At 40.1% G+C, this 26276-nt stretch overlaps 1 protein-coding gene across 1 annotated transcript in view; it reads right to left on the bottom strand.

Annotated features, from left to right (window-relative positions):
- The window catches only part of pdzd8 (PDZ domain containing 8), a 74671-nt gene that overhangs the window by 21186 nt on the left and 27209 nt on the right, over positions 1–26276 (bottom strand). The window contains exons 2-3 of the mRNA XM_030725235.1: positions 18001–18126; positions 11674–11776 (exon numbers count right to left, since the gene is read on the bottom strand). Coding sequence (XP_030581095.1) covers positions 11674–11776; positions 18001–18126 — 229 coding nt within the window. The remainder of the gene's footprint in view (positions 1–11673; positions 11777–18000; positions 18127–26276) is intronic.

The raw sequence follows: 26276 nt of genomic DNA, 5'->3' as shown, positions 1-26276 counted from the left end.
TGTTTGTGTTTTTTAAGAAGAGCAAACATAATTATATTGTCTAGCTTCCACATTTCCACAAGACCTGTGCAAAGCACACATGAGAAAACATCCAGAACATGTCAGCTGTTTGGAGAATCTGTTTTTGCTTAGGCTTGGACACATAACAGATCTTTAGTAGCTCATTGTACATCATCAGCAGTGACCCTGATCAGTCCTAAATTCTTACCAGCAGAACCATGAAAAATCCAGTCAAAGTCATAAAAAGTTACTATATACACAGCCCTCTTAATATACTTGAGGCTAGCAGGTATGCATATTTGATCTAATTGAATCTAAAGAATTAAAATGTCATTGCCCTTTGAAGAGGTGCATTATGCTATTTTACAGACATATTAATAGCATAAAATGGAAATAAATGAAAATATTGTCTTTCACAATTATTCCTGGGACAATATATCGTCCAGCAAACGCAGTTATTGTACAGGCCTAATTATATATACTGTAATAAATTTATCTTTACTGCACTCTCCTATTTGTACTCCAAAAACAATACTGAATGGGAAGTGAACCTGGTGCTTCAAGTACTAGGTGACTCATTGTTGATTGTGTGCGTGTGCACTGCTCATCAACCAACTGTCTTTCATCAGGTGTCTGGAGCAGATTAAAGACACAAAGACACCCAGAGTGGAACATCAAACAACCACTGTAATGGTGAGGGAGGTGTGTGAGAAAAATAGTGTGTGTGTGTGTGTGTGTGTGTGTGTGTGTGTGTGTGTGTGTGGGGTCTATCAGAGAATCTCAAATCCAAAACTGCCTGTTCTCCCTTTCCAATCCTGACTGGTTGGTTCTGTGTGTGTGTGTGTGTGTGTGTGTGTGTGTGTGTGTGTGTGTGTGTGTGTGTGTGTGTGTGTGTGTCTCTCTCGAGTATTGACTGCTTAGAAAACAGAGACCGGAAAAGGAGAAGAAAAGAGTCCTGAGGTGTGGGCGACAGCTGCAGACAAGGCTCTCAAATGTTATCAAGATGTGAGTGAACAACAAAACCATGAGAGCAGAAATCAACTTTGAAACTGTGATAGTGCAGGATTTTACCATTTCTTTGGCAAGTTTCATTCTGGAAAACGTTCCCATATTTGAACATGGAATAATAAGATGTGGCATACCTTATTCATCCCAGATTCTGGAAAATTCTTTAAGCACCTGTCTAGATTTTAATTAGATTACCACCTGGAGAGCAGAAAAACTAACCGCGTGCTGTAGGGCCCCATCAATCAAAGCTTTCAAAATCTGTGTGAAAAAATATCCCATGATTTGTTTTCCTGGCAGGATCATCACCCACACTTTTATTCCACTCTTTTCCATGTTTCATGCTAAAAAGCTTTTAAATTTTATGGATGGATGGATGGATGGATGGATGGTGAAGAGTACACAGGAAAGTAGGGAGTGGGGGAAGAAAGGACCGTGGGTCAGACTCTAACCTGGGCCACTGGCTTTCAGCCCTAGGGCACATGGTGCCTGCATGCTAAAAAGCTTTTAAAGATGCCAACAGGTTTCAAAAAAGTTGGAATAGGCATGTTTATGATTTGTGTACAGTTTAAAAGCCAGCATCAATGATATATGAGGTAGCATTAGTGGGTAAACTGCACATCTGAATCATATATACAGGCTTCACAACAACACATGATGGCATACAGATAGCATGTTATTCAGGAAAGATGCTGTTGATTTCAGCAAGACGATACTAAACCATGTTTTGCATATATTTCAGCAAGTCCCACTGCTAAATTCAATGAAAACAGTTGGCACATTCTGGGGAAAAAAAAAGAGAACACCCCAAACTACTGAGCAGCAGAAATCCTATAATAAGGGAGAAATCATTTGGCTTTCAAAACTACAGCAACTCATCCAAAAAAACAGGTGATAGAACAACAACAAAAATGTATTAGTTTAACACCAGAAGACCTCATTTTCTACAGTTTATAATGGAACATAATGTAACTGCATCAGTTACCGCTTCCCGGCACTTATTATTAGAGTGAATTACACAATTATAATACAGGTGTTTGACTGTGTAGGGTCTGGCTGCTTGGTTGCAGATGATACATTCATTTGAGATCTATTCACTGTTTGTCAGGGTACTTGTTCAGATGCTTTCTGTAGAGGCAGTTTAAAAAAAACACGCATTTGTCATCATCCAATATATAATCCTCTTTTTAGTTCTATCTGCATTACTCTAAATTATTCAGTAATTCAAAATATAAACAGCTAGCATCACATGGACTAATATTAAATGAATAAACTAATTTAAAATGCAGGACTGAAGTAGTGTTTTGCTAAAATCAACAGCTGTCTTTTATGAGTCACACTGTCAACAAAAGGTTACCGTCTGCAACAGGCAGGACAAGACCGAACTGAAATCCTTATCAAATCAAATATTTTTTAATACAAAGTTGAACTAATTTGATCAGGTGTACTTGCAGGTGAAAAACATGATATGAAATCAGCTGCTACAGAACTGAAGGCAAATGTTTGGCTGTGATATTGGTATAATAATGAGGTTTGATGAGAACATTTGACCCATTCACTTATGTTACATGTTTTTCTTTCAAGTTTGGGAACATTGATGATTTTGGGCTCTTACCCATAAACATCCATCATGCAGCCATAAATACACAAATTCTTTTTATGCAAAACAAAGCCATCCACCACGTACAACCCAATTTTAGACAACAAATGATGTGCTGACGTGTGGGTTCACACGCACATCGCATGTCTCTTTGGTCGAGCTGTCAGCAAGTATCAGCACCGAGGGCCTGATGATGGAATCAACAGGCCAGATGTGCAAACATGCCCAACAGACACCACGCCGCCTCCCACTGTACCTTCAGTACACAGTCTTTCATGTGCATGAATATTTTATAAAAACGTGTGTGTGTGTGTGTGTGTGTGTTTCAAAAGAAGCCTGTTGGTGGAGGGTCAAAACATATCAGCAAACTAAGACATGAAATGAAAAAAACACTTCATTATAATTTAAGTAATCTGAATCAGTTATTAGACATGTTTTTCATCTGTATCTGTGGATGAATTATGGGATGACATTTTCTGTCGAGTGTATCTTATGCTAAGCAGCTTTATTTGTCTACTTATTATTTTAGATATTTCAACCAGCTCGTATGGCTACATGCACATAACTCTAGATGACTTCACTGAGTTAAGAACCTTCCTAAGAAAAACTGACCATCTGATCACAGTAAACATGTAGACCCAGTCTTTTTAAAGTGAAGCTGAAGGCTTGGTTGTTTTTTTATTATGTCATTATTATTATTTTTTTTGCCTCACTGTCTTACAAAAAGACAAACCACAGGGTTGCAAATGGACTTAAAGTGGATATCAAATTAAACCAGTAATCTTTTCTGACCTCTGTCTTCCTGTTTTGAGGGTAGCTGAAGTATTGATGTTTTGGTGAACGTGTAATTTAAAGCAGCATGTTTTATACTGCTGATTTTGGCAGAGAATCCTTCACGGTGAACGGATTCATGATGAGCAAACTGTAAATCCTGGTGATCTATAATGAAGTAAATTCATTTTACATTATAAAAATAAGTGTCCATGGGGAGCCTGGGTGGCTTAATGGTGAAGCCGGCGTTGCGGTGCAGGCGGCGCGGGTTGGCGTGTCTTCCCCTGTATCTTTCCCCCCATTTTCTGTCTCTCTCCACTGTCACAAAAAAAAATAAAAGCCGCTGTGGCCAAAAATGCAAAAAAAATAAATAAATAGGTGTCCAGCTTATGAACATAGCCATCACTGACACAGTTTGTGACCAGAATATTATCCCCAGCAGCATCATATGTCCACAACCAATAGGAGTTTTTGGTAAATACATATTTAAGGCATGGCTGCAGGCTGACGTGAGGTACTGTTTAAGACGAATCATTAAGCAATGAGAAACACAAAGAAGCACCAAGCCAAATGTCAAACCTATCAGTACCAGTTTATCATAACAGTGAATAAACAGTATTTGTCAATTGAAAAGAAGACTGAGCAAACAGAAAGCTCATTAAAAACCAGCATGTCCCTTTCAGGCATATTTAAAACCCGTATGGAGACTTTCTATTGCGTGTGTGAAACCAGAAACCAAACACTGATGTGGTATGATATGGAAGGCAATGATTTTAAAGCATGTCAAACAGTGCAAGCGATCTTACTGATTAGAGCAGGTCCCCCTATGAGAAGGCAGACACATGGTGCAGTGAAAAGCAGAATCTCACACTGGTTAAAATGAAGGAATATTCAAATGGCATGAACGCTATTAACATAACACAAGACAAGCAACTGTCATATCTGGCAATCAGAGGGAAAAGGGAGAGAAAGATGGCGATTTGACCTTTTCCAGATGGTACAGCCTTTAATCCTTACTACAGAGTCCTGCTGGGGACATGCAGACTGGAGAAGTCTGATAAATTAGGCTCAAATGCCACCGTGAATCTGCATTTGTATGCGTTCATTAACAAAAAAGGGACACAAGTGCTTTGAAGTGGGTCCACTTGGAGAGGGTTGTGCTGATGGCAGTGGTAGTTGAATGCGGAACTGTTTGTATATTACTGCAACTCTAAACTACATATTCAGCTGAGCAAGGCTAAGGCTGAAGTCAAGCACTGCTTTCACATTGTGCTACCTATTTGGTGAAATACAGTGTTATAAAATTAATAACCCTTTTCAACACACTACAAAACCCTGTCCTTGATAACTGCCATGTCCGTTCCTTCATCCAGTGCTTATTCAATTCAGGGTCGCGGTGGGAGTGGAACCTATCCCAACCAGTCTGAATGCAGAAAATGACAGAGGAGGAGGACAGATGGAGCAAAGTTAAGAAGTGCTCAGGAAGTGAGGGCAGCTATGAAGAGGAAGAAGAGTGGAAAGGCAGTTGGTCTAGATGGCATATCTGTGGCAGCTTGGAGATACCTAGGAGAGAGGGCAGTGGACTTTTTAACCAGGTTAACACAATCTTGGAGAGTGAGAAGATGCCTGATGAATGGAGAAGAAGTATATTGGTACTGATTTTCAAGAACAGGGGTGATGTGAAGAGCTGCAGTAACTACAGAGGAATAAAGTTGACAAGCCATACCAGATGGATGTGAAAGAGTTGGTGAAGCTAGTTTAAGAAGGGAGGTGACAAACAGAGTTCCACTGTGTCTTTGTGGATCTAGAGAAAGCAACTATAGGGTACCAAGAGAGAAACTGTGGTACTTCATGAGGAAGTCAAGAGTGGCAGGGAAGTTTGTGAGGCTGGTGCAGGACATGTACAAGGACAGTGAGACAGTGGTGAGGTGTGTGGTAGGAGTGACATATGGGTTCAAAGTGGGGGTGAGATTACATCAGGGATGTGCTCTGAGCCCCTTCTTGTTTGCAATGGTGATGGGCAGGTTGACAGAAGAGCTCAGGCAGGAGTGTCCACGGACTATGATGTTTGCCGACAATATTGTGATCTGTAGCGAAGAACAGGGAGCAGATGAAAGAGAGCCTGGAGAGAAGACGAATGAAAGTCCGTAGAAGCAAAACGAAATACATGCGTGAAAGAGTGAGACAGGTAGAAAGACAAACATGCAAGGAGTAGAGAGAGCTCATAGATAAGTTTAAATACCTGGGGTCAACCATCTGAAAAAATGAACAGTGCACAAGAGAGGTGAAGAAGAGCGTGCAGGCAGGGTGTAGTGAGTGGATTTGAGTGCCAGGGGTGATTTGTGACAGAACGATAGCAGCAAAAATGAAAGGGAAAATTTACAAGATGGTAGTGAGACTATGATATATGGCTTGGAGACGGTAGCACTAAGAAAAAGACTGAAGGCTGAGCTGAAGATGTTAAGATTTTCATTGGGAGTGACCAGGATGGGCAAGATCAAAAATGAGAAACAGCTCAGGTTGATCGGTTTGGAGATAAAGTTAAAGGGGCAAGACTGAGAAGGTTTGGACATAAGAAGAGGAGCAATAATGGGCATACTGGATGATGGATGTTGAAGATGGAGCTGGCAGTCAGGAGGAAGGCCACAGAGAAGATAACTGGATGTAGTGAAGGAGGACATGCAGAGGTTTGGTGTGGATGCTGCAGATAGTGTCAGTCACAGGCAGATGAGATGATGAAGACAGCCCAGTACAAAGAACTGTTTTCTCTATAGCTCAGTTTCCTCTTCAAAGCAGCTGCGCAGGGGCTCATTGTTTCTATTCCTTTGGTAAAGCTTAAGGTCATGTACGTTTCTGCTTTGAATGACTGGAATTCAAATATAGGGTGCTGAAGCCAACAGCCATCTGCTAGGCCTTGCCTACGCTTACTCGAGTTACTGTTTTGGACCTGTTAATTGTTTTTGTGGTGTTGGTGAGCTTTTAATGCAATTATCTTAAAAATAATATGGCTTTCTGTATGATACAGACCATCTAAGAAGTTTGTACTCCAGTTTCAGTGAGTGAAAATCTTGGGTTTTATTAGTCTGTTACTTAATACTAATTAACGGTTATCTGTGATTGTGTTGCATCCATATACATCACAGGGGCAGTTTGATAACCAAGCTTGCTAGTGTTAGCTGCTGGACTCACAATGCTGGCATTGTGCTTTCAAATGATTTATTTTACTTTGTTTTTTAAGTTTGTATTTTATTCACCTGAAAGAGCGAACACGGGCTCTGAACTTTAGTGCTATAAAACAGACATAATGCTTATTCAACAACCACATTTTGGAAATGTGGTTGTTGAGTAAAAGAAATGCTTGGTATTGATATTTTAATGCCCCCTGCTGGACAAGAATTCATCTCAAGTTATTAAACACAACATGAGAAAATAGTACAGGGCAATTACTGTTCACCACAATACAAATAATCTTTTGAGGCACTGCAAATGTCATTCAGGAGTGTGTGGCAAGTACAGGGGCATCAGGCTTTGCTGGAGCTGGAGCCAGTAATTAGGCCTGACATTTCCCTCTAAAAACGCTCATTAGTCACTTCCAAACAAGCTTGATGTGATAACTGTAATATCTCTAAATTGCAGCAATTAGAAAAGGTTTGCCACAGGGGCCTGAAAATTTTCTTTGCCGCTCAAAATGTCAGCAATGGGACAATCTCATCAGTGCAAGGAAGATGAAAATAAGCTTGTATTACTGTCACTATGACAAGGTGTCCAATATGCAGCATCTGCAGAGTAAATGTGTGCATTACACATCAGACTGATTGTGAAGTGGATTTAAAAACTAAACTTTTAAGTCTCCATAGCTGGAAACAGACTAACACTTCTAACACAATCATCCTATAATTGTTGCCAGTACATATATAATTGTTTTTATGTGACCAAAGGGCAGTAATATTAAATCTGAGTATTATCTCTGCTGCTGGGCCACAAATTTAAAGAAACCAAACACACCTACATAGTTAATTGAAATGGCCTCAATATATTCTGTATGGATACTAAAGGTGCTCCTTATACGGTTGTGGAGCAGCACCCTCTCCTGTGCTGGAAAAGGCACTGTTGACATTTTTCCATCTAAATATATTAGAAGACACTAGACAGGGCAAGGACATTGCCCTTGAATTTTAAAGGGGATCTATTGTCCATTTTCAGACTCTACTATGTTCAAATTAATCCTTATTTGTCTTTTTACTGGGAGTGACCAGGAGGGACAGGATTAGAAATGAGTATATCAGGGGGAAAGCTCAGTTTGAGTGGTTTGAAGGCAAAGTTAGAGAGGCATGGTTGAGATGGTTTGGGTATGTGCAGAGGAGGGATAGTAGATAGGCAAAATATATTGAAGAATGAGCTGCCAGACAGAAGGAAAAGACAAAGACCTCAGAGGAAGTTCATGGACACCATGGAGGATGACATGCAGAGGATTGGTGTGACAGAAGAGGATGCTAGAGATGGGGTGAGATGAAGCCAGATGATCTGCTTTGGCAACTTGCACTTGTAAGCTGACGTTATTGTTTGGCACTGTGTGGCTGAGTTTAATATAAGCATATACACTGTTCCAAAAAAAAAAAAATTAAAAAGGAACACTATGAAAACACATCAGATCTCAAAGGGGGAAAAAAAAATCACGCGTGATATCTGTACTGATACGGACTGGGAAATGTGTTAGAAATAAAAGGATGGGATGGGGGTGCCTCGGGGTTCCTGGGTGGGGCTGGGTGTTCTGGCGTGGGTGCTGGCCTGCCCCCCTTGGGGGTGCGGTGCGGGGCTGCGTTGGCTTCTTCGGCGTGGGGGGGGGCTCGGTGGAGGGTCGGGCGGTCCTTGGGTGCCGTGGGCCCGGGAGCCCTGCCGCCGGCCAGTGCAGGGGGCTGGCCGCTGGGGGGGGGCTGGCTTCTCATCGCCTTGGGTTCCCTGGAGCCCTCGCTCCTCGACTGGGGGGGCTCCGTCTGAGACCACCCTCTCCCGTCGGCTGGGGTAGGTGTGCGGTTGTCTTTGGACTGAGTGGCCGGGGGTCTTCCTGGCCCTTGGTGGGCTGCTGGTGGCCTGGGGTTCCGGGGGCTTTCCGTACCTGCCTCTGGCTTCTGATGGGTGGAGCTGCAGCGTTTTGCCCTCATTGGTAAGTACGTTCCATGACACAGACACAAACATGACACAGACACAAACGCCCACTCAATCACAACTCAACAAAATTGTTGGTGTGCGTAACATGCTTTGTTAGTTTTGTTTTTCACACACAAATTTATTTTTGCAAGTATTGATAGTATTTTTTTATATGTTAAAGTGATGAAGTATCTGATTAATAGACTTGTGCTCTTTCCCCTTTTTTTTTTTGCTCCCTTTCTCTCTCCCTTTTTCTTCTCTTTATTTTCCTCTTCTTCAGCCTGTCAGCTCTGGCTGTTACATAGTATGTGGAAAAATAACTCAGATAAATAAAATAAAGGGTTAAAACAACAACAAGAAGAGCCTATTGAGAACCTATAGAGCCCATCTTGAAATAGCAAATATGTTTGGCACAACAATGCATTCAGATCACAGTTCTGCTTGCAAGATCTACCAGACATGACAGGCTAAAAAAAAAAAAAAAAAAAAAAAAAAAAAAAAAAAGAAATAAAAGGATGACACATCATTTGATGGAAATGAAACTTATCAACCTACAGCCATCCGTCAGGGTGCCATTGACTACCCTGTAGAGTGTATGCACCTGTGGATATGCCTCCCCAGACCATCACTGACCCACCATCAAACCGGTCATGCTGAACAATGTTACAGTAGCAAGGCCACCTGTGCGTACAAAGCCCATTCATCCAACACAAGAGTCATGTAAGTGATCAGCTGATGCAGGCCTAAACAATACAGCCTGCAGTCAGTCTATTTTCATCAATTTCTCCTAAGTGGTAGTATCAAAGAAATAATTGCCAACATGAAAAGTTTCCTCTTGAAATAAGCTTCATTGATATCAATTTTATAATCCAAATGTCTCAATAAAATGGTTTTATTAATACAAAAAGATTGATGTTCTTCACACTGTGAGGACTGGCGTTTTGATGGACACTGGCAGAGCCACAGGCTGAGGCCAATACTTTACCATAAAATGAGTGTGTGTTGCCTGCAAAGGAATGTTTTCAATTTTGTGAGCAATCCAAGCTTATCTTACATTTTATACTAGTGCAGAAACAATGTTTCTAGGAACTCAGACTCTGGAGTTACTCTCCATCAAAGTTTTGCGATAATAGTATACAAAATGCCCACTTAAAAAAAAAAAAAAAAGTGACACTGTCAACAAAAAGGCAAGACTCTAAAGATCATTTTGAGCTATATTTGATCAAAATCTGTTGCGATTTACACCTGTGCACCAAGAAGTTGGCTATCCATGAAAATCTGATGACGATTGTTCAAGTCATGCAATCGCACTACGATTTGTCTAATCGTGTAGCATTTGTTTATATTTTACAAAAACACCAAATATGTTTTGAAGCTGTAGTCTATAGTGTGTATACTGTGTTGTATATAGTGTATAGTTTTAATAACTGTAGTTGCAGTAGTTCCTGAGGCTACTTTTAATTTAATATTTCCACCTACTCACTAAATTCTGCCATAACCGGAGTCTGTTCCCTGTATGTACATAAATGTCTATTACAGAAAATCAGAGAATTCTGTGAATTTTGATCATTTTTTTGTCCATCGATTAAAAAAAAAAAAAAAAAAAAACCAAAATGCATCAGATTTGTTTTATTATTTTTGCTTTATTATTGGTACCAAAATAAAGAGAACTGACCATTTTTTAACAAGCAGGTGGCCCTGCTGTTGAGGATTATTTCGTTGTATCCAAGGATTCAGCTGTTTTTGCTCTCCCAAGCTTTATGTCGTGTTTGACCTCTTGAACCTGCACATAGTGGAGATGCAGACCTCCCTGACAGAGGGAGTCCTGGTTTCTGTCTTCGTACCTCTCTCTACAACACCAATGAAACTTGTTTGCCCAAACTGCTGCATATATATTTCTGAACTGTGTGACCTGTATAGGATGACTGGATGGGGCCTAACACAATACTTTAGGGTTTTCTATAAGTAAGGGCTGTCTCCTTTGTCTCTTTGAATTCTTCATTGCACTGCTGCGTGCTCTGTATTGACCAAATTCCTTCTTGCAAGAAACAATTTTCAAAAGACAACTCTGGCAGTACACTTTTTTGGCCTGCTGGAGGTCATTTTGCAGGGCTCTGGCAGTGTTCACCCTCCCACAGTAACTGCCTGTCTCCTCCATGCTCTTGAGACTGTGCTGGGAGACATAGCAAACCTTCGTATTGATGTGCCATCCTGGAGGAGTTTGACTACCTGTGCAACATCTGTAGGGTCGCCTCATGCTACAGTAAAGGCACTGACCCTAGCCAAATGCAAAACTAGTGGGGTTATCTCACTGTTGCCTTTCTAGTGCACCTGTTGCTAATGTCATTACCCCAAGGCAACTGAAACTGATACCAAGCCTGACTGCTACTTAACTGACCAGATCAATATCCCAGAAGTTTAACTGCTGTCATGCTTTCCTCTGATTAAAAAGTGTTGCTTAAATCTACATACGGCTCAAAAAAATTAAAGCGCTTTGAGCGCTCAAGTAGAGTAAATGGTAAACAGACTAGTTCTTATATAGTGCTTTTCTACTCTGAGCACTCAAAGCACTTAGACAACATGTTTACGTTCACCCATTCACTTCCATCTGTATGTAGTAAACTAAAAGCTTTTACTGTCTACCATTCACACACAATCACACTCCAACGCCTGCATCAGAGAGCAACTTGGAGTTCAGTATCTTGCCCAAGGACACTTTGGCATGCAGCCCAGAGCAGCCAGGAATTGAACCGCCAACCTTCTGATTAGTAGGTGGGCTGTTCTACCTCCTGAGCTACAGCCACCCCAGAGTAGAAGAGCGCTATATAAAAACAAGTCCATTAGTCCATTATATGACAGAAAGTAAGAAAAACAGACCCCCCTTTAAATAATCATTTTATTCTTTACCAAAATTTTGTGGGTTCTTCATTTGCCCATGTCCAACCTTTCCACAAAGTTTGATGAAATATGGCCTAGTAATTTTCTTGCATAATTAATACAGTTTTACTGTATTATTATTTTTATCTACCCATCTACATATTATCTCAGACTTTGGTAATGATGTCAAATGGTTATCAGTTTTTTGATACTGTATAGGACCTCACAGAGAAATGGACTATAAAAAGAATTATGAAACTAGTTTCCTTTACCTTTTTGATGGAACTGCGAGCCTTCTCCTTCCACTGCTGGCTGCTCAGCTCCAGGGTGCAGTGAACATAGATTTCTCTGTCGTAGGAGCCCAGGACAAACAGTCTGAAGAGACATAAGACAGCAACAGTACTTAAAACAGTTAGAGGTAGCAATAAAGTCAGGTCTATCCATTGGTGAGAGTTTCTGTAAGACTTGACCAAACTTTGTCATGCAACAGAAAGACTATGCTTTTAGCAGCTAAATTGGGAATAACCATCTTTGTGAAAAAGAGGCGCACTACTGTCTGCAGCACTGGCTGGAGTGGCTGCATAATATCCAACTCACATTTTACCAAAATAAAATATAAATAATTAGTTTAACCAAATGGTACTCCTGGCATCTAAGATTTTTTATTTTCAGATGTGATTTTATTGACATATGATGCCATTCCACCAAGTATTTTATTTTATTGTTGCTTTCTGTGCTTTTCTGGTCTTCTCACATGAACCACTTTAATTTCTCTAACCTCAGAGATACGCAGCAGTAAATCTCAAAGCAGTAAAATGGATCCTTAACTTCAAGCTGAGATATAAAGCTTTTATTGATCTTTATTCACAGACACTTAATTCTTCCTTTATTATTTATCAGGCCATTTCTCAGGTAGGGAGAGTAAAAAAAGTGAGGATATATCCATCTCTGCTGTTTCAATTTGCTTTCTGCTGAGTATTGAAGTTTTGGTCATTTGGACATTAGGAATATGTTATCTGTTAATCTACTGAGTACCTTTTCAGCAGTTCGCTAATACCAAAATACACACACAAGACAGAGAACAGGTTGCTGCAATATTTTTGGCTGCTGTTTTTGCTGCCCTCTGCTGTGCTGAGGCCTTTATGCATCAGATGAGTTTCCTCTCATCTGTGAAAGAATAGCTGCACCCACCGTCCCCAGTTTGAATACAGTGCACATGTAGACTTTCAGTGCTTCTGCTGGATGTCATGTAAAAGGTGAACTGACTGGATGCCTCCCTCCATTAGACAGCTTTCTTACCAGCAACACTCTGATATTCACAACAGGGAGGATTTGATTCACTAGTAGAAAGTTCTGTCAGACTGTGGTCTATCAAACACAATCAAAGTATAATAAAAAATTAAAAAGTATGAGAGAACACACACACACACACACACACACACACACACACACACACACACACACACACACACACACGTGTCTATCAACCACACAGCCCCTTTCTCTCCAAGGCAACAAAGGACAGGAGCTTTCTCTCACAGCCAGCCTGGGCGAACTCTTTTCACTGTTGGGCCAATTAAAATTTAAACAAGCCAACGTTGGACAGAGGAGGGGGTGTTTGTCTCAGAAAGAAGAGACCAGTGAGGGAACGCTTGTACTTGTATATAATGGACATTACAGATGCTAAAGTACATGTAGACAAAATATTACACCATAACAACCAAGCCAACAATAAGCCCTCTGTTACAACAATAAAAAATTATTTATAGTTAGATACAGTGGGGGGAATTATTTGATCTCTGCTGAATTTGTAAGTTTGTTCACAGTCACATGAACGGTCTCTAGTTTTTATAGTAGATTCATTTTAATGGAGACAAACAGAATATTAACCAAAAATCCAGACAAAATAAAACACATTAAATAAACGTCAAACTGATTTGCACGTCACCCCCAAGCAAAGCATGACTTAGGACTTGGTGGAAAAACCCTTTTGACTATTTGTACAAGAAACTATTAAAAACCTGATCACATTAGGACCTTCGATCAGCGTTTCATGTTTTACATGACAGGACAATTCATTTAGCTGCTGGGTCTGTTTGTTTCTCTTTAAAAGTCTATTTGAAGAATCAGTGACCAAACATTGACTGATTGACCAAATATCTGCATCAATCAGAAAATTGGGATAAGTCAGACACTAGGTTATGGCAAAGAGTACACCTTCCACCCAGGAGTACTGCTTCTAACAAGTAGCCCAGATCCTTGGGGCCAATTTTCCTGGCAACAAAAATAAAGACCTAGGAATTCACCAAGTGCATAGATCATTATGGGGAGAGCTGGTAATGCTTATGGTATCCTGTAACTGTATCTGACTAGTGGGGCTACACGGTTAAATGCATTACTAGAGGAAGAGGGGTACGCATTCAGACATAGGACATTAGAGCTAGGCGTGTTCCTCCACCACCAGCTTAAACGGGTTTCTGGTGATTCCCTCTAATATCGTTTGGGACCAGAGACTCCTGTACAGGGAAAGCTATAATGCTATGTAGCACATTAACTAGTTCTTTATGCTGTAATCTACTGCTTTATGTTATACTTTTATTTTTTGTCTTTTATTGTTTTTTATTTATTCCATTCCAGCTTATTAATTAATCAAAGATCCAGACAAAGTTTTCATTCTTTTGAAAGCCTGACTCTTAGTCTTGTCCATCCTAATTGGGAAAATCAAAAACCTCTTTTATTTGTTATTATGGTAAATGGTAAATGGACTAGTTCTTATATAGCGCTTTTCTACTCAGTCAGAGCACTCAAAGCGCTTATACAACACGTTTTTTACATTTACCCATGCACACCCATTCATACAAGCACTTCCATGTTTACTAAGCTAAGTGCTTTTTTTTAATTATATAACATCCACACACATTCACACTCCGACGGAACGGTCGGAGAGCAACTTGGGGTTAAGTATCTTGCCCAAGGATACATTGGCATGTAGCCTGGAGTAGCCAGGAATTGAACCCCTGACCTTCCGATCAGTAGGTGACCTGCTCTACCTACTGAGCTACAGCCACCCCAAATCTATCGTTATCTATCGTCCACCTGGTCCTTACTCAGAGTTTCTGTCTGATTTCTCAGACTTTTTATCTGATTTAGTGCTCAGTTCAGATAAAATAATTATAGTGGGTGATTTTAACATCCATGTAGATGCTGAGAATGACAGCCTCAACACTGCATTTAATCTATTGTTAGATTCAATTGGCTTCTCTCAAAATGTAAAGGAGCCCACCCACCACTTTAATCATACTCTGGATCTTGTCCTGACATATGGCATAGAAACTGAAGACTTAACAGTATTCCCTGAAAGCCCCCTCCTGTCTGATCATTTCTTAGTAACCTCTGGAGCTTGAAAAAGGCGACTGGACATCTTTTTGTTTCTTGAAGACGTTTCACCTCTCATCCGAAAGGCTTCTTCAGTTCTCAACCAAATGGTGGAGAGACCCAGGTATTTAAACCCCTGTGGGCGTAGTCCCCTGGAGGTGGTTATGACCCTCTATTGATCATGTGCGTGAACACATGTGCCCAGGTGTGAAGGGGGCGTGGGTCATATTTAATCAGTGGTTTCAGTTGAAACCACTGATTACTACTATGACCTGGATGACTGAGAATCTACACAGACATTTCTTAGTAACATTTACATTTCCTTTAATGGATTACACAGCAGTGGGGAATAAGTTTTATTACAGTAGAAGTCTTTCTGAAAGTGCTGTAACTAAGTTTAAGGATCTAATTCCTTCATTGTTATGCTCTTCAGTGCCAACACAGTACAGAGCAGCTACCTAAACTCTGCTCCCAGTGAGGTCAATTATCTCGTCAATAGTTTTACATTCTCACTGCGTATAACTTTGGATACTGTGGCTCCTCTGAAAAGGAAAGCTTCAAATCAGAAGTGCCTGACTCCGTGGTATAATTCACAAATGCACAGCTTAAAGCAGATAACCCGAAAGCTGGAGAGGGAATGGCGTCTCACTAAATTAGAAGATGCTCATTTAGCCTGGAAAAAGAGTTTGTTGCTCTATAAAAAAGCCCTCCGTAAAGCTAGGACATCTTACTATTCATCATTAATTGAAGAAAATAAGAACAACCCCAGGTTTCTTTTCAGCACTGTAGCCAGGCTGACAAAGAGTCAGAGCTCTGTAGAGCCGAGTATTCCTTTCACTTTGACTAGTAGTGACTTCATGGATTTCTTTACAAATAAAATTTTAGACATTAGACAAAAGAATATTCATAACCATCTCAAAGATTATTCTTCATGTTCGGCTGCTTTCAGCACTGCTGGTATTTGTTTAGACTCTTTGGCTCCAGTTGATCTTTCAGAGTTAACTTCAATAGTTACTTCCTCCAAACCAGCAACATGTTTATTAGTCAAGTCAAGTCAAGTCAAGTTTATTTATAAAGCACATTTAAAACAACGACGTTGACCAAAGTGCTGTACAAGATCTGTAACCCCAAGGACTATACTAAATAAAAATAAAAATATATAAATAAATAAATAAAATAATAAAATAAAAATAAATAAATAAAAACATTAAGAACAATAAATAACATAAGAAAATTAAAAATTAAAACGTTTAAAACAAGTACCATAAAATACCATAAAACAATCATCTAAAAGGAGGTAGCACTGCAGCCAAATGCCAAGGAAAAGAAATGTGTTTTTAATAGAGATTTAAATGTGTGTATCGTCTGAGCTGTGCGGATATGGAGAGGTAGATCGTTCCATAGCTTTGGTGCTGCTGCTGCAAAAGCTCGATCACCTCTCTGTTTTAGTCTGGTTTTAGGCCTCTGTAAGAGCAGCTAATTAGATCCCATTCCTACTAGACTGTTCAAAGAAGTCTTTCCAATTATTGATGATTCTATCTTAAAAATGATCTGTCTTCATTAGTTGTCTATGTACCAATTCAATTCAATTCAATTTTATTTATATGGCACCAAATCACAACAAACAGTCGCCTCAAGGCGCTTTGTATTGTAGGTAAAGACCCTACAATAATACAGAGAAAACTCAACAGTCAAAACGACCCCCTATGAGCAAGCATATGGTGATGGTGGGAAGGAAAAACTCCCTTTTAACAGGAAGAAACCTCCAGCAGAACCAGGCTCAGGGAGGGGGGGTCATCTGCTGTGACCGGTTGGGCTGACGGGAGAGAAAAAAAGACATGCTGTGGAAGAGAGCCAGAGACCTCATAGTCCCATATCACCCCAACAGAGCACTTTGCTCTCAGACTGCTGGCTTACTTGTGGTCTTTACCTACAATACAAAGTGCCTTGAGGCGACTGTTGTGATTTTGGGCTATACAAATAAAACTGAATTGAACTGAATTGAATTGTGAAGTTCTTTGTGATTTTTATCTGTGAAAAGTGCTATATGAATAAAGTTTACTTTTTTCCCACCCAATTATAGTACACAGTCCACTCCAATGTGCACTCTGATAACCTACAGTTAGGTCATATACTATATGTTGAGTACAGGTGATACGAGACATTTATATAAAAAAAAAAAAAAAAGGCATTAGGGCTAACCCTCACAGTTGTAGAATCAGATCTTTAGACAGAATAACACTGACCTGATTGTTTCTAATGTGACCTACCTCTAAATGTTACACTGATCACAAGGCATATGTATTAAGTATACATAGATACTGAATTGTTTTTAATCATGCCTCTAAAATGAGCAGAAAATGTGAATGCACTTCAAGCTTGTATTGCCTTCCCATAACATGAGAACAATGTTTACCCAATGATTTTCACAACTTTTTTTCAAAACAAGCACATCAGCATCCAGCAAGGAAAAATTTCGATAGCAAAAAATTGTGAAATTGAATGGTTTGCTTGCCCAAAGAATGAGCCATCCCACATGGCTGCCAACATGGAGCAACCAGGGCCAACGCTAACATTTCAACCCAGATGCCCTCTTAGAAATTCACCCTGATCATGTTCCCTGATGTAAATTCTGTTCTAAATCCAGTAAACAGACTGGTACTTTGATAGCACTTTTCTACTCTGAGCACTTAAAGTGCTATCTACTACAAGCCTCGTTCAGCCAATCACACACACAGTCTAAAATTCTCACACACACACACGGATGAGGGGGGTCAGTATCTTCCCCAAGGATACTTCAACATGCAGACTGGAGTAGCCGAGGAGTGAACCACCAACCTTTTAACTGGCAGACAACCCGCTCTACCTCATGAGCCACAGTCGCCCCAGCAGCAACAAAAATATGAGTTGCAATGTGTGTGTCCAAGACAGACCGCAAGATGCAGCGTACATGCATCAAGCAGAAGAAAATGAAAATGCAACAAACAGCAAAACTAACCCTCATGTTTTACAGGCTGGCACAAACGTTGGTTGAGTAGCAAGAAGAACGCCACACAAAGACTAAGATGTCACTGTGTGATGTGCCTTGATGTTTTACCAAAACAAAGCAAAAGGCCCTTCAGCAAGGAAAGAAAGACAGCCCGAGACCAAATTATACAACTGGCAGGGATGTCTAGATGAAATCAGGCATGTGGCAAGCTACAAAAGGAAGTAAAGTGTCTCACCTGCTACATTCAATGAGGGTGACTTTAAGCCGTCCTTCAACCAGCCGGCTGTCATGGACTGACAGATCCAAATCACAGGCTGAACCCAGCAGAGGCTGCACTTGGAATGGGAAGAAGGGCTTGTATCTGGAATGAAAAACAGCATGTATTCAATTAACGTAACTGCATCGTCACAGAGGACAGGAATTTTATAGGCAAATAGTGCTGAGCAGCACACCTGATGTAATGGTCTTAATTCTGCTATACCAGTGAACAGAAAAGGCTTTTATGATGTAATCTGATGTAATTATAATGCAAAATTTAAATACATACTAATAACAATTAATACTCCAAAACTAACTTCCTTCAACATTTAAAAAGCATAATGATTCACAATCATTTGTATAGCGTAAACCATTCTAACACCAATAACTGCACACTGAAAAATAAACACCACTAAACAGCCTGCTTGGTAATGCTTGCCAGCAGCCTGTTAACTGTTAGGAGGGGTTCTGTCACTAGATTCAAGAACAGTAAAGACACATGGAAGATAAAGAAAAGAGAGCAGAGGTCCTACATGTAGTGATGAAGAACCAGGTGAGGTAAAAATAATGTGTTCCACTCAAGCCTATCAGGTGTTATTACCTGGACAGGGTTAATACAGGAATCCTAGAGTTCAATTTACTACCTTTTACTACCCCGCAGAAACCCTGCTGGAGACAGAATCATCTGTGCAACAAAGTTTGGAAGAAAAGGTCAGAGTTGGAAAGGTGCCCCTCACAGCTCTGCATTAACATTAACACTACTGAGCCATTTGTTGACTTTGTAGCAAAAAAAGTGGCATTATATCAAACTGCAAAGCATAATCGGAAGCCTTTTAAATCTGAGGCTTAAGTCATCACAGGCGATGACCACCTCCAAATTCTAACTAACCCTATTGTTTTGGAGAAAAGCAAAAAGGACATTTGGGAAAAATGTAAATAGTTTTTAATGAGTGTCAGAATGATCATTTCCGTTATCCCCCGACTACCAAGACTTATGAGTCATTTTTAAAATAAATAAACTAACTTACAAATTCTGATAGCTTTGGGACAGAATTATTAGTGATGATGACTACAAATTTACAAAGTTAAAGATTGACTCCATCTTCCAAATCTTTAAATTTTGTAAGACTAGTCTTATATAGCACTTTTCTACTGTCCTTTGAGCACTCAAAGCACTTTATACAACACATTTCCACTCACCCATTCACACACACTTGCAAGTACTTTTTTCTCCTACATCTAAGTGCTTTCTGTCTAACATTCGTGCACATATTCACACTCCATTGGGAGAAACTCGAGGTTTAATATCTTGCCCAAGGATACTCTGTTATGCAGACTGGTGCAGCCAGACTGGAGAACTGCCAACCTTAGTAGATGACCTGCTCTACCTCCTGAGCCACAGCCAGCCCAATCAAGTTAAGGCAGCCTAAGAGTAGATTTAATGTTCTGCTTGTGTAATTTTGCTTTATTTCTTGATTGATGACATTAAAATTAATTTACATTCTATATACACCATACATAAACTATATTGGCTAAAGTATTCGCTTGTCCGCCTTCACACACACATATGAACTTGACTGACATCCCATTCTTAATCCATAGCATTTAATATGATGTTGGCCAACCTGTTGCAGCTCTAACAGGTTCAGCTCTTCTAGGAAGAATTTCCACAAGGTTTAGGAGTGTTTATGGGAATTTTTGATATTCTTCCAGAAGCGCATTTGTGAGGTCAGACACTTATGTTGGACAAAACGGCCTGGCCTGCAGTCTCTGCTCTAATTCAGGTAGAACACCTTTGGGATAAATTACTAAATATACTATTTTTAGTATATATTTATTGTTAATTTAGTGACTGAGGTTTAGTGACTAACCTGTACAGCACTTTGGTCAACAAGGGTTGTTTTAACCCTTTAACAATCCTGGATTGCTTTGGCAAATGTTTTTGGGCCCGTATACAGGCCCTAGTTAATGTGCTAGAGAAATAAACTTTGACTTGACTTAAGTTCAGGACTCTGTGCAGTTTCCACACAAACTTGCTCATCCATGTCTTTATGGAGCTGCTTTGTGCACTGGTGTGCAGTCATGCTGGAGCAAGACGGGACCATCCCCAAACTGTTCCCACAAAATTGGGAGCAGGAAATTGTCCAAAATGTCTTGGTATGCTGAAGCATTAAGAGTTCCTTTCACTGGAACTAAGGGGCTGAACTTAGGTCCACCAAACTTTACACTTGGCACAATGCAGTCAGACAAGTCCCATTCTCCTGGCATCCACCAATCCCAGACTCATCCATCAGATTGTCAGACAGAGAAGCATGATTCATCACTCCAGAGAACACGCCTCCACTGCAGTAGAGTCCAGTGGTGATGTGCTTCACCAGAGCATCCGACACTTTTCATTGCAGTCAGTGATGTAAGGCTTGGATGCAGCTGCTCAGCAATGGAAAATATTCCATGAGGTAGGGCTACTCAATTATTGGGGGAAAAAAAAAAAAAAAAAATCATCAAAACGATTATCTTGGTCAATATTGAAATCACGATTATTTAACAGGGTTACTCACTGCATTTATTATAACATAAATGTAATATAAATGAAATGTAAAAAATAAATAGCAACATAAATAAATACATTATAAATTAAGCACAAATAGAAAAACAGAAAGGTAATGCTAGTTATCCCGACAAATAGTACTAGGAAGAAAAAAAAAAGACTAAGTTGTTTAGACCAAATAACTTTGGTCCTGTACATGTATTCAAAAGGTTTGTTATTAACATTTTGTAGGGACATGAGTTGAATTGGTTTCTGGGGTTTTTGGTGACAAATTGGGGTCCGATGCGGTACTAATTACACCTGCAGCACAAATATTGGTCAGTACATCTCCCTACCAATCCCTTGCTAATCATGCCCCATGATTGGTAGGGACATAATGGATGTTATTTGATATTGGTAGGGACTTGTCTCTACAGTCCCTACTTAATTCTACACCCCTGATTCCAGTCAGGCTGGCCCAATACAGCCCAGAACAAACAGAAAACCTGTTCAGCTTCAGACTAAATCAGAATTATTCAGGCCGGGGCGCCAGGGTGGCTCAGCGGTTGAGGGGGCAACCACTTATGCCGCGTGGCTGTCTGCACCGCGTGCAGACAGCCACTGTGCAGGAAATCTGTTAATTACCTTGCGGTCATGTCCCAGTGTTTTACACACAGCATGGCCGGCAAACAAATAAAATGCCGGGACTTTTTTTTTCCTCCTGGGTGTCTTTTTTGGGTGTGAACATATTTCGAACACATTCCGATAGTTTCAGCAATTTCCCTCGAGGAATTTGCTGACATTTGTGAGTCCTTATATTGATGCTATGATTAATATTCCTTATATTGAAAACAATGATTGTTATTCTATTGCTGACAAATTAAAAAACTGGGCGTAAAAGTAGCTGGAAATGCACGGGAGGAACCGATGGTGGTGAACAGGCCAATCACGATTGTTGCAGGCTGCATTGCCTCAACACAGTCACATTTCTCGGGAGGTGCAGGTCAGGTTGCAGCTTAGATTTCGCACTAAATAATTAACACATAATGCACCTGTGAAAGCCGAAGCACCAGCAACGTCGCTGGTCACTTACGTAGGTTACGTGTAGGCCCCACAAAGACTCAGCACTGCAGAATATATGAAGGCTAAGAGTATACTTGCAGAGCATAATGTGACAAAGTAATTTTAATACTTTTTTTTTTGTCAATTTGTCTGTTTTTGTGATCATTTGGAGCCGAAATCAAAAGTAAAAATTCAATTAATTGCACAGCCCTTTGAATCTCTCTACGTACTGTTCTTGAGCTAATCTAAAGGCCACATAAAGTTTGAAGGTCTGTAGCCACTACAGGAAAGTTCATGACTTCTCACTTTGTGCCTCAGGATCTGCTGAGGCCACTCTGTCATTTTACATGGCCTCCCATTTCCTGGCTGTGTTGCTGCCATTCGCAGTTGCTTCAACCTCGTTATGATATCACTAACAGCTGACTGCGGAATATTTATTTAATTCAATTTTATTTATATAGCACCAAATCACAACAAACAGTCTCCTCAAGGCGCTTTGTATTGTAAAGTAAAGACCCTACAATAATACAGAGAAAACCCAACAGTCAAAACGACCCCCTATGAGCAGCACTTGGCAACAGTGGGAAGGAAAATCTCCCTTTTAACAGGAAGAAACCTCCAGCAGAACCAGGCTCAGGGAGGGGGGGTCATCTGCCGCAACCGGTTGGGCTGAGGGGAGAGAGACAGGACAAAAGACATGCAGTGGAAGAGAGCCAGAGAATAATAATACCTAATGACTAAATGCAGACTGGGGTATAAACAGAGTAAACTGAGGTGAATGAAAAGAAACACTCAGTGCATCATAGGAACCCCCCCAGCAGCCTAGGCCTATAGCAGCATAACTAGGGGGTGGTTCAGGGTCACCTGCTCCAGCCCTAACTGTAAGCTTTATTAAAAAAGGAAAGTTTCAAGCCTAATCTTAAAAATAGAGAGGGTGTCTGTCTCCCGAATCCAAGCTGGAAGCTGGTTCCACAGAAGAGGCGCCTGAAAGCTGAAGGCTCTGCCTCCCATTCTACTCTTAAGTATCCTAGGAACCACAAGTAAGCCAGCAGTCTGAGAGTGAAGTGCTCTGTTGGGGTGATATGGTACTATGAGGTCTTTGAGATAAGATGGGGCCTGATTATTCAAGACCTTGTATGTGAGGAGAAGGATTTTAAATTCTATTCTAGATTTAACAGGGAGCCAATGAAGAGAAGCCAATATGGGAGAAATCTGCTCTCTCTTTCTAGTCCCTGTCAGTACTCTAGCTGCAGCATTTTGGATCAGCTGAAGGCTTTTCAGGGAGCTTTTAGGACAGCCTGATAATAATGAATTACAATAGTCCAGCCTAGACGTAATAAATGCATGAATTAACTTTTCAGCATCACTCTGAGAAAGGATGTTTCTAATTTTAGAAATATTGCACAAATGCAAAAAAGCGGTCCTACATATTTGTTTAATATGTGCATTGAAGGACATGTCCTCGTCAAAAATGACTCCCAAGATTTCTCACAGTGTTACTGGAGGCCAAAGTAATGCCATTCAAAGTATCTGGTTTGACACCATGTTTCTAAGATTTGTGGGGCCGAGTACAAGAACTTCAGTTTTCAGTTTTATCTGAATTTAGACGCAGGAAATTAGAGGTCATCCAGGCCTTAATGTCTTTAAGACATTTCTGCAGTTTAACTAATTGATGTGCGTCATCTGGCTTCATTGATAGGTAAAGCTGAGTATCATCTGCATAACAATGAAAATTTATGCAATGTTTTCTAATAATACTGCATAAGGGAAGCATGTATAATGTAAATAAAATTGGTCCTAGCACAGAACCCTGTGGAACTCCATAATTAACCTCAATGTGTGGAGAAGACTCCCCATTTACATGAACATGGAGTCTATTAGATAAATATGATTCACTAATGCTGTTTCTGTACTGTGATGAATTCTGAAACCTGATTGAAACTCTTCAAATAAACGTCTGTGTAGATTCTCAGTCATCCAGGTCATAGTAGTCTCTGGAGCTTGAAAAAGGCGACTGGACTTCTTTTTGTTTCTTGAAGACGTTTCACCTCTCAACCACCTCCAGGGGACTACGCCCACAGGGGTTTAAATACCTGGGTCTCTCCACCATTTGGTTGAGAACTGAAGAAGCCTTTCGGATGAGAGGTGAAACGTCTTCAAGAAACAAAAAGAAGTCTTCAAATAAACCGTTCCTCTGCAGATGATCAGTTAGCTGTTTTACAACTACTCTTTCAAGAGTCTTTGAGAGAAAAGGGAGGTTGGAGATTGGCCTATAATTAGCTAAGACAGCTGGGTCAAGTAAAATTTAGCAAGAAAATTTCACAACTGCACTTGTTGCACAGGTGGCATCCTATCACAGTACACGTTGGAATTTACTGAACTCCTGAGAGCGACCCTTGCTTTCACGAATGTTTGCAGAAGCAGTCTGCATGCCTACATGCTTAATTTTATAGACCTGTGGCCATGGAAGTGATTGGAACACCTGAATTCAATGATTTGGATGGGTGAGTGAATACTGTTGGCAATATAGTGTAAGATTATAAATATAGACATGATATAAATCTTTGGTCAGAACACCAGACAGTGAATGAAGGAGCATTGTTTGTGCTGGCAACACCTGAAGAATGTAACTTGTCAGAGTCTCAGTGCGACTGAGGAGTCAGACTCTTAACTACTGGTGATAGGTCTGATGCCTGCAAGAGAGCTAGTTCTCTAAATAGAGAGAGCATTAAGAATGAGGGAGCCAAGCAGTAAGAAGCAACAGTTGCTAGGAAACTGTGAGAATGGGAAGGAAGAGGTGTTAAGATCTGCCACCAAGTTATATGGTATGCACTTTTATTAATTACAGACCCCCCCCCCCCCCCCCCCCCCCCCAATAAATGGTGTAATGACACCAAATTCCTTGTGCATCTGCACAGAGGAGTCCAAACCACTACTGTGAAGTTTGATCTTGAAAGCATTGCAAAGCATTGCCAAGATATAAGCTTACTTCCTTTTTGGTGGCTTTTTGGTGAAATTCGATTAACTGTTGCATGCAAATGCTTCTGCAAACCAGAATGAAATGTGAAAACTTTTGTGAGGCTTGCTCTGAAGATCTATATCAAGTTTTGTGAAAATCAGGGAAAATTTTCCAACCTGTGAAAAATTTGTTTCACTTCATATAAAATCCAATATGATGGCTCAATCAATTCAGTCGACATCAAAAATTGCCACTTATCAGGCTCAGGACCTCTGACCATATTAGCTGACACAAATGTCACTGTAAAGTCATACATATAAGCCATTATTGGTCTAAATGCATTTTTACTAATTATAGTGCCCCCTCAAGGTCAAGTGTCACCAAAATTATTGTGCTTCCTTATGAAGGGGGTCTCAAGTCTAGGTACCAAGTTTGGTTTTGATAAGTTAAAGCATTGCCAAGATATGAGCTCAGTTCCTGTTTGGTGACTTCACCACTGATTTTGATTGTCTCTGATGGGCAAGGGCTTCGGAAAATCAAAATTCCATTCAGTAACTTTTGTGAGGCTTGGTCTGAAGATGATCTGAGACAATTTTGGTGACCTTTGGACAAAATTTTCAATTCAATTCAATTTTATTTATATAGCGCCAAATCACAACAAACTGTCCCCTCAAGGCGCTTTGTATTGTGGGTAAAGACCCTACAATAATTTGCGACCTGTGAAATTTTGAATGTTTTCCATAAAATACAATATGGCAGAAAATGACATCATAGGTTGTGTTGAATTCGGCTAGACCAAAGGACTCCAACGGTACCTTGATTTCGAAAATCAGCCACACAGGTCACAAATTATGGTCGCAAACACAAGTCCAACTATGCCCCAATGGTGAAGCTAGAGTGCTCAAGGTAGTGGAACTTGGTGAAAATGATAATATGACTGTCCTGATGAAGTGTGCTAAATTTCACAACTTTGACCAGATGGTTCTAGATGCTGCCAAAGACTCCCATTGGAGAGCAATAAAGTTAATGATCATATAATAAAAAGAAAATCTAGAATCGTTATCAGTGCCCGCAGCTTTGCTGCTTGGCCCAAAAAAACAAAATATTCACTGTAATGTACAAGCATGATGTCTGAGAGCACATACCCGTTCTTTGCTATTTTGGGTTTCTGGTGATACTGTTGCAGCCTGAGGCTCCTGCTGTTCTGAACAGTGGACTTTGTTCATGCGAATCCTTCACATTAATTATGAACCTGACATCTGCCCTTGCAAGCACTCGGATGGAAAAATTCACATCTATTCACATATTTTTTATTAATTTTTTTTCTAATAAAGGAAAAACTGTCAAATTGACAAGCTTTAAGCTTGTACATTGTAGCAGGCTTTTCAGATTGTATCCTCCTCTCTTGCTCTGAAATGGACAAATAATGCCTAGCTCTGACCAAGCTTCTCAGTTCTGCTGTAGCTTACACATAGAAATTTATACAACAATTCAAATTTGAAGAAATATATGAGTGTAATTAAAAACAAGCAAGCAAAAGGAACATATTGTATTGACATTGATATACATATTTTATGTATATAGTGCTTATGTATATTTGTATAGTTTTTTCTATTCTATTTTATTTTATTCTATTCTATTTTAGTTCATTTGTTTTTTTACTCATCCTTTTCATTTTTCTCTATACTGAGCTGCTGTAATGCGC

This window comes from Archocentrus centrarchus, unplaced genomic scaffold, assembly GCF_007364275.1.
Source record: "Archocentrus centrarchus isolate MPI-CPG fArcCen1 unplaced genomic scaffold, fArcCen1 scaffold_50_ctg1, whole genome shotgun sequence".
NCBI lineage: Eukaryota > Metazoa > Chordata > Actinopteri > Cichliformes > Cichlidae > Archocentrus > Archocentrus centrarchus.
Note: the sequence above shows the minus strand (reverse complement) of the source record. Positions and strands in the feature narration are given on the sequence as shown.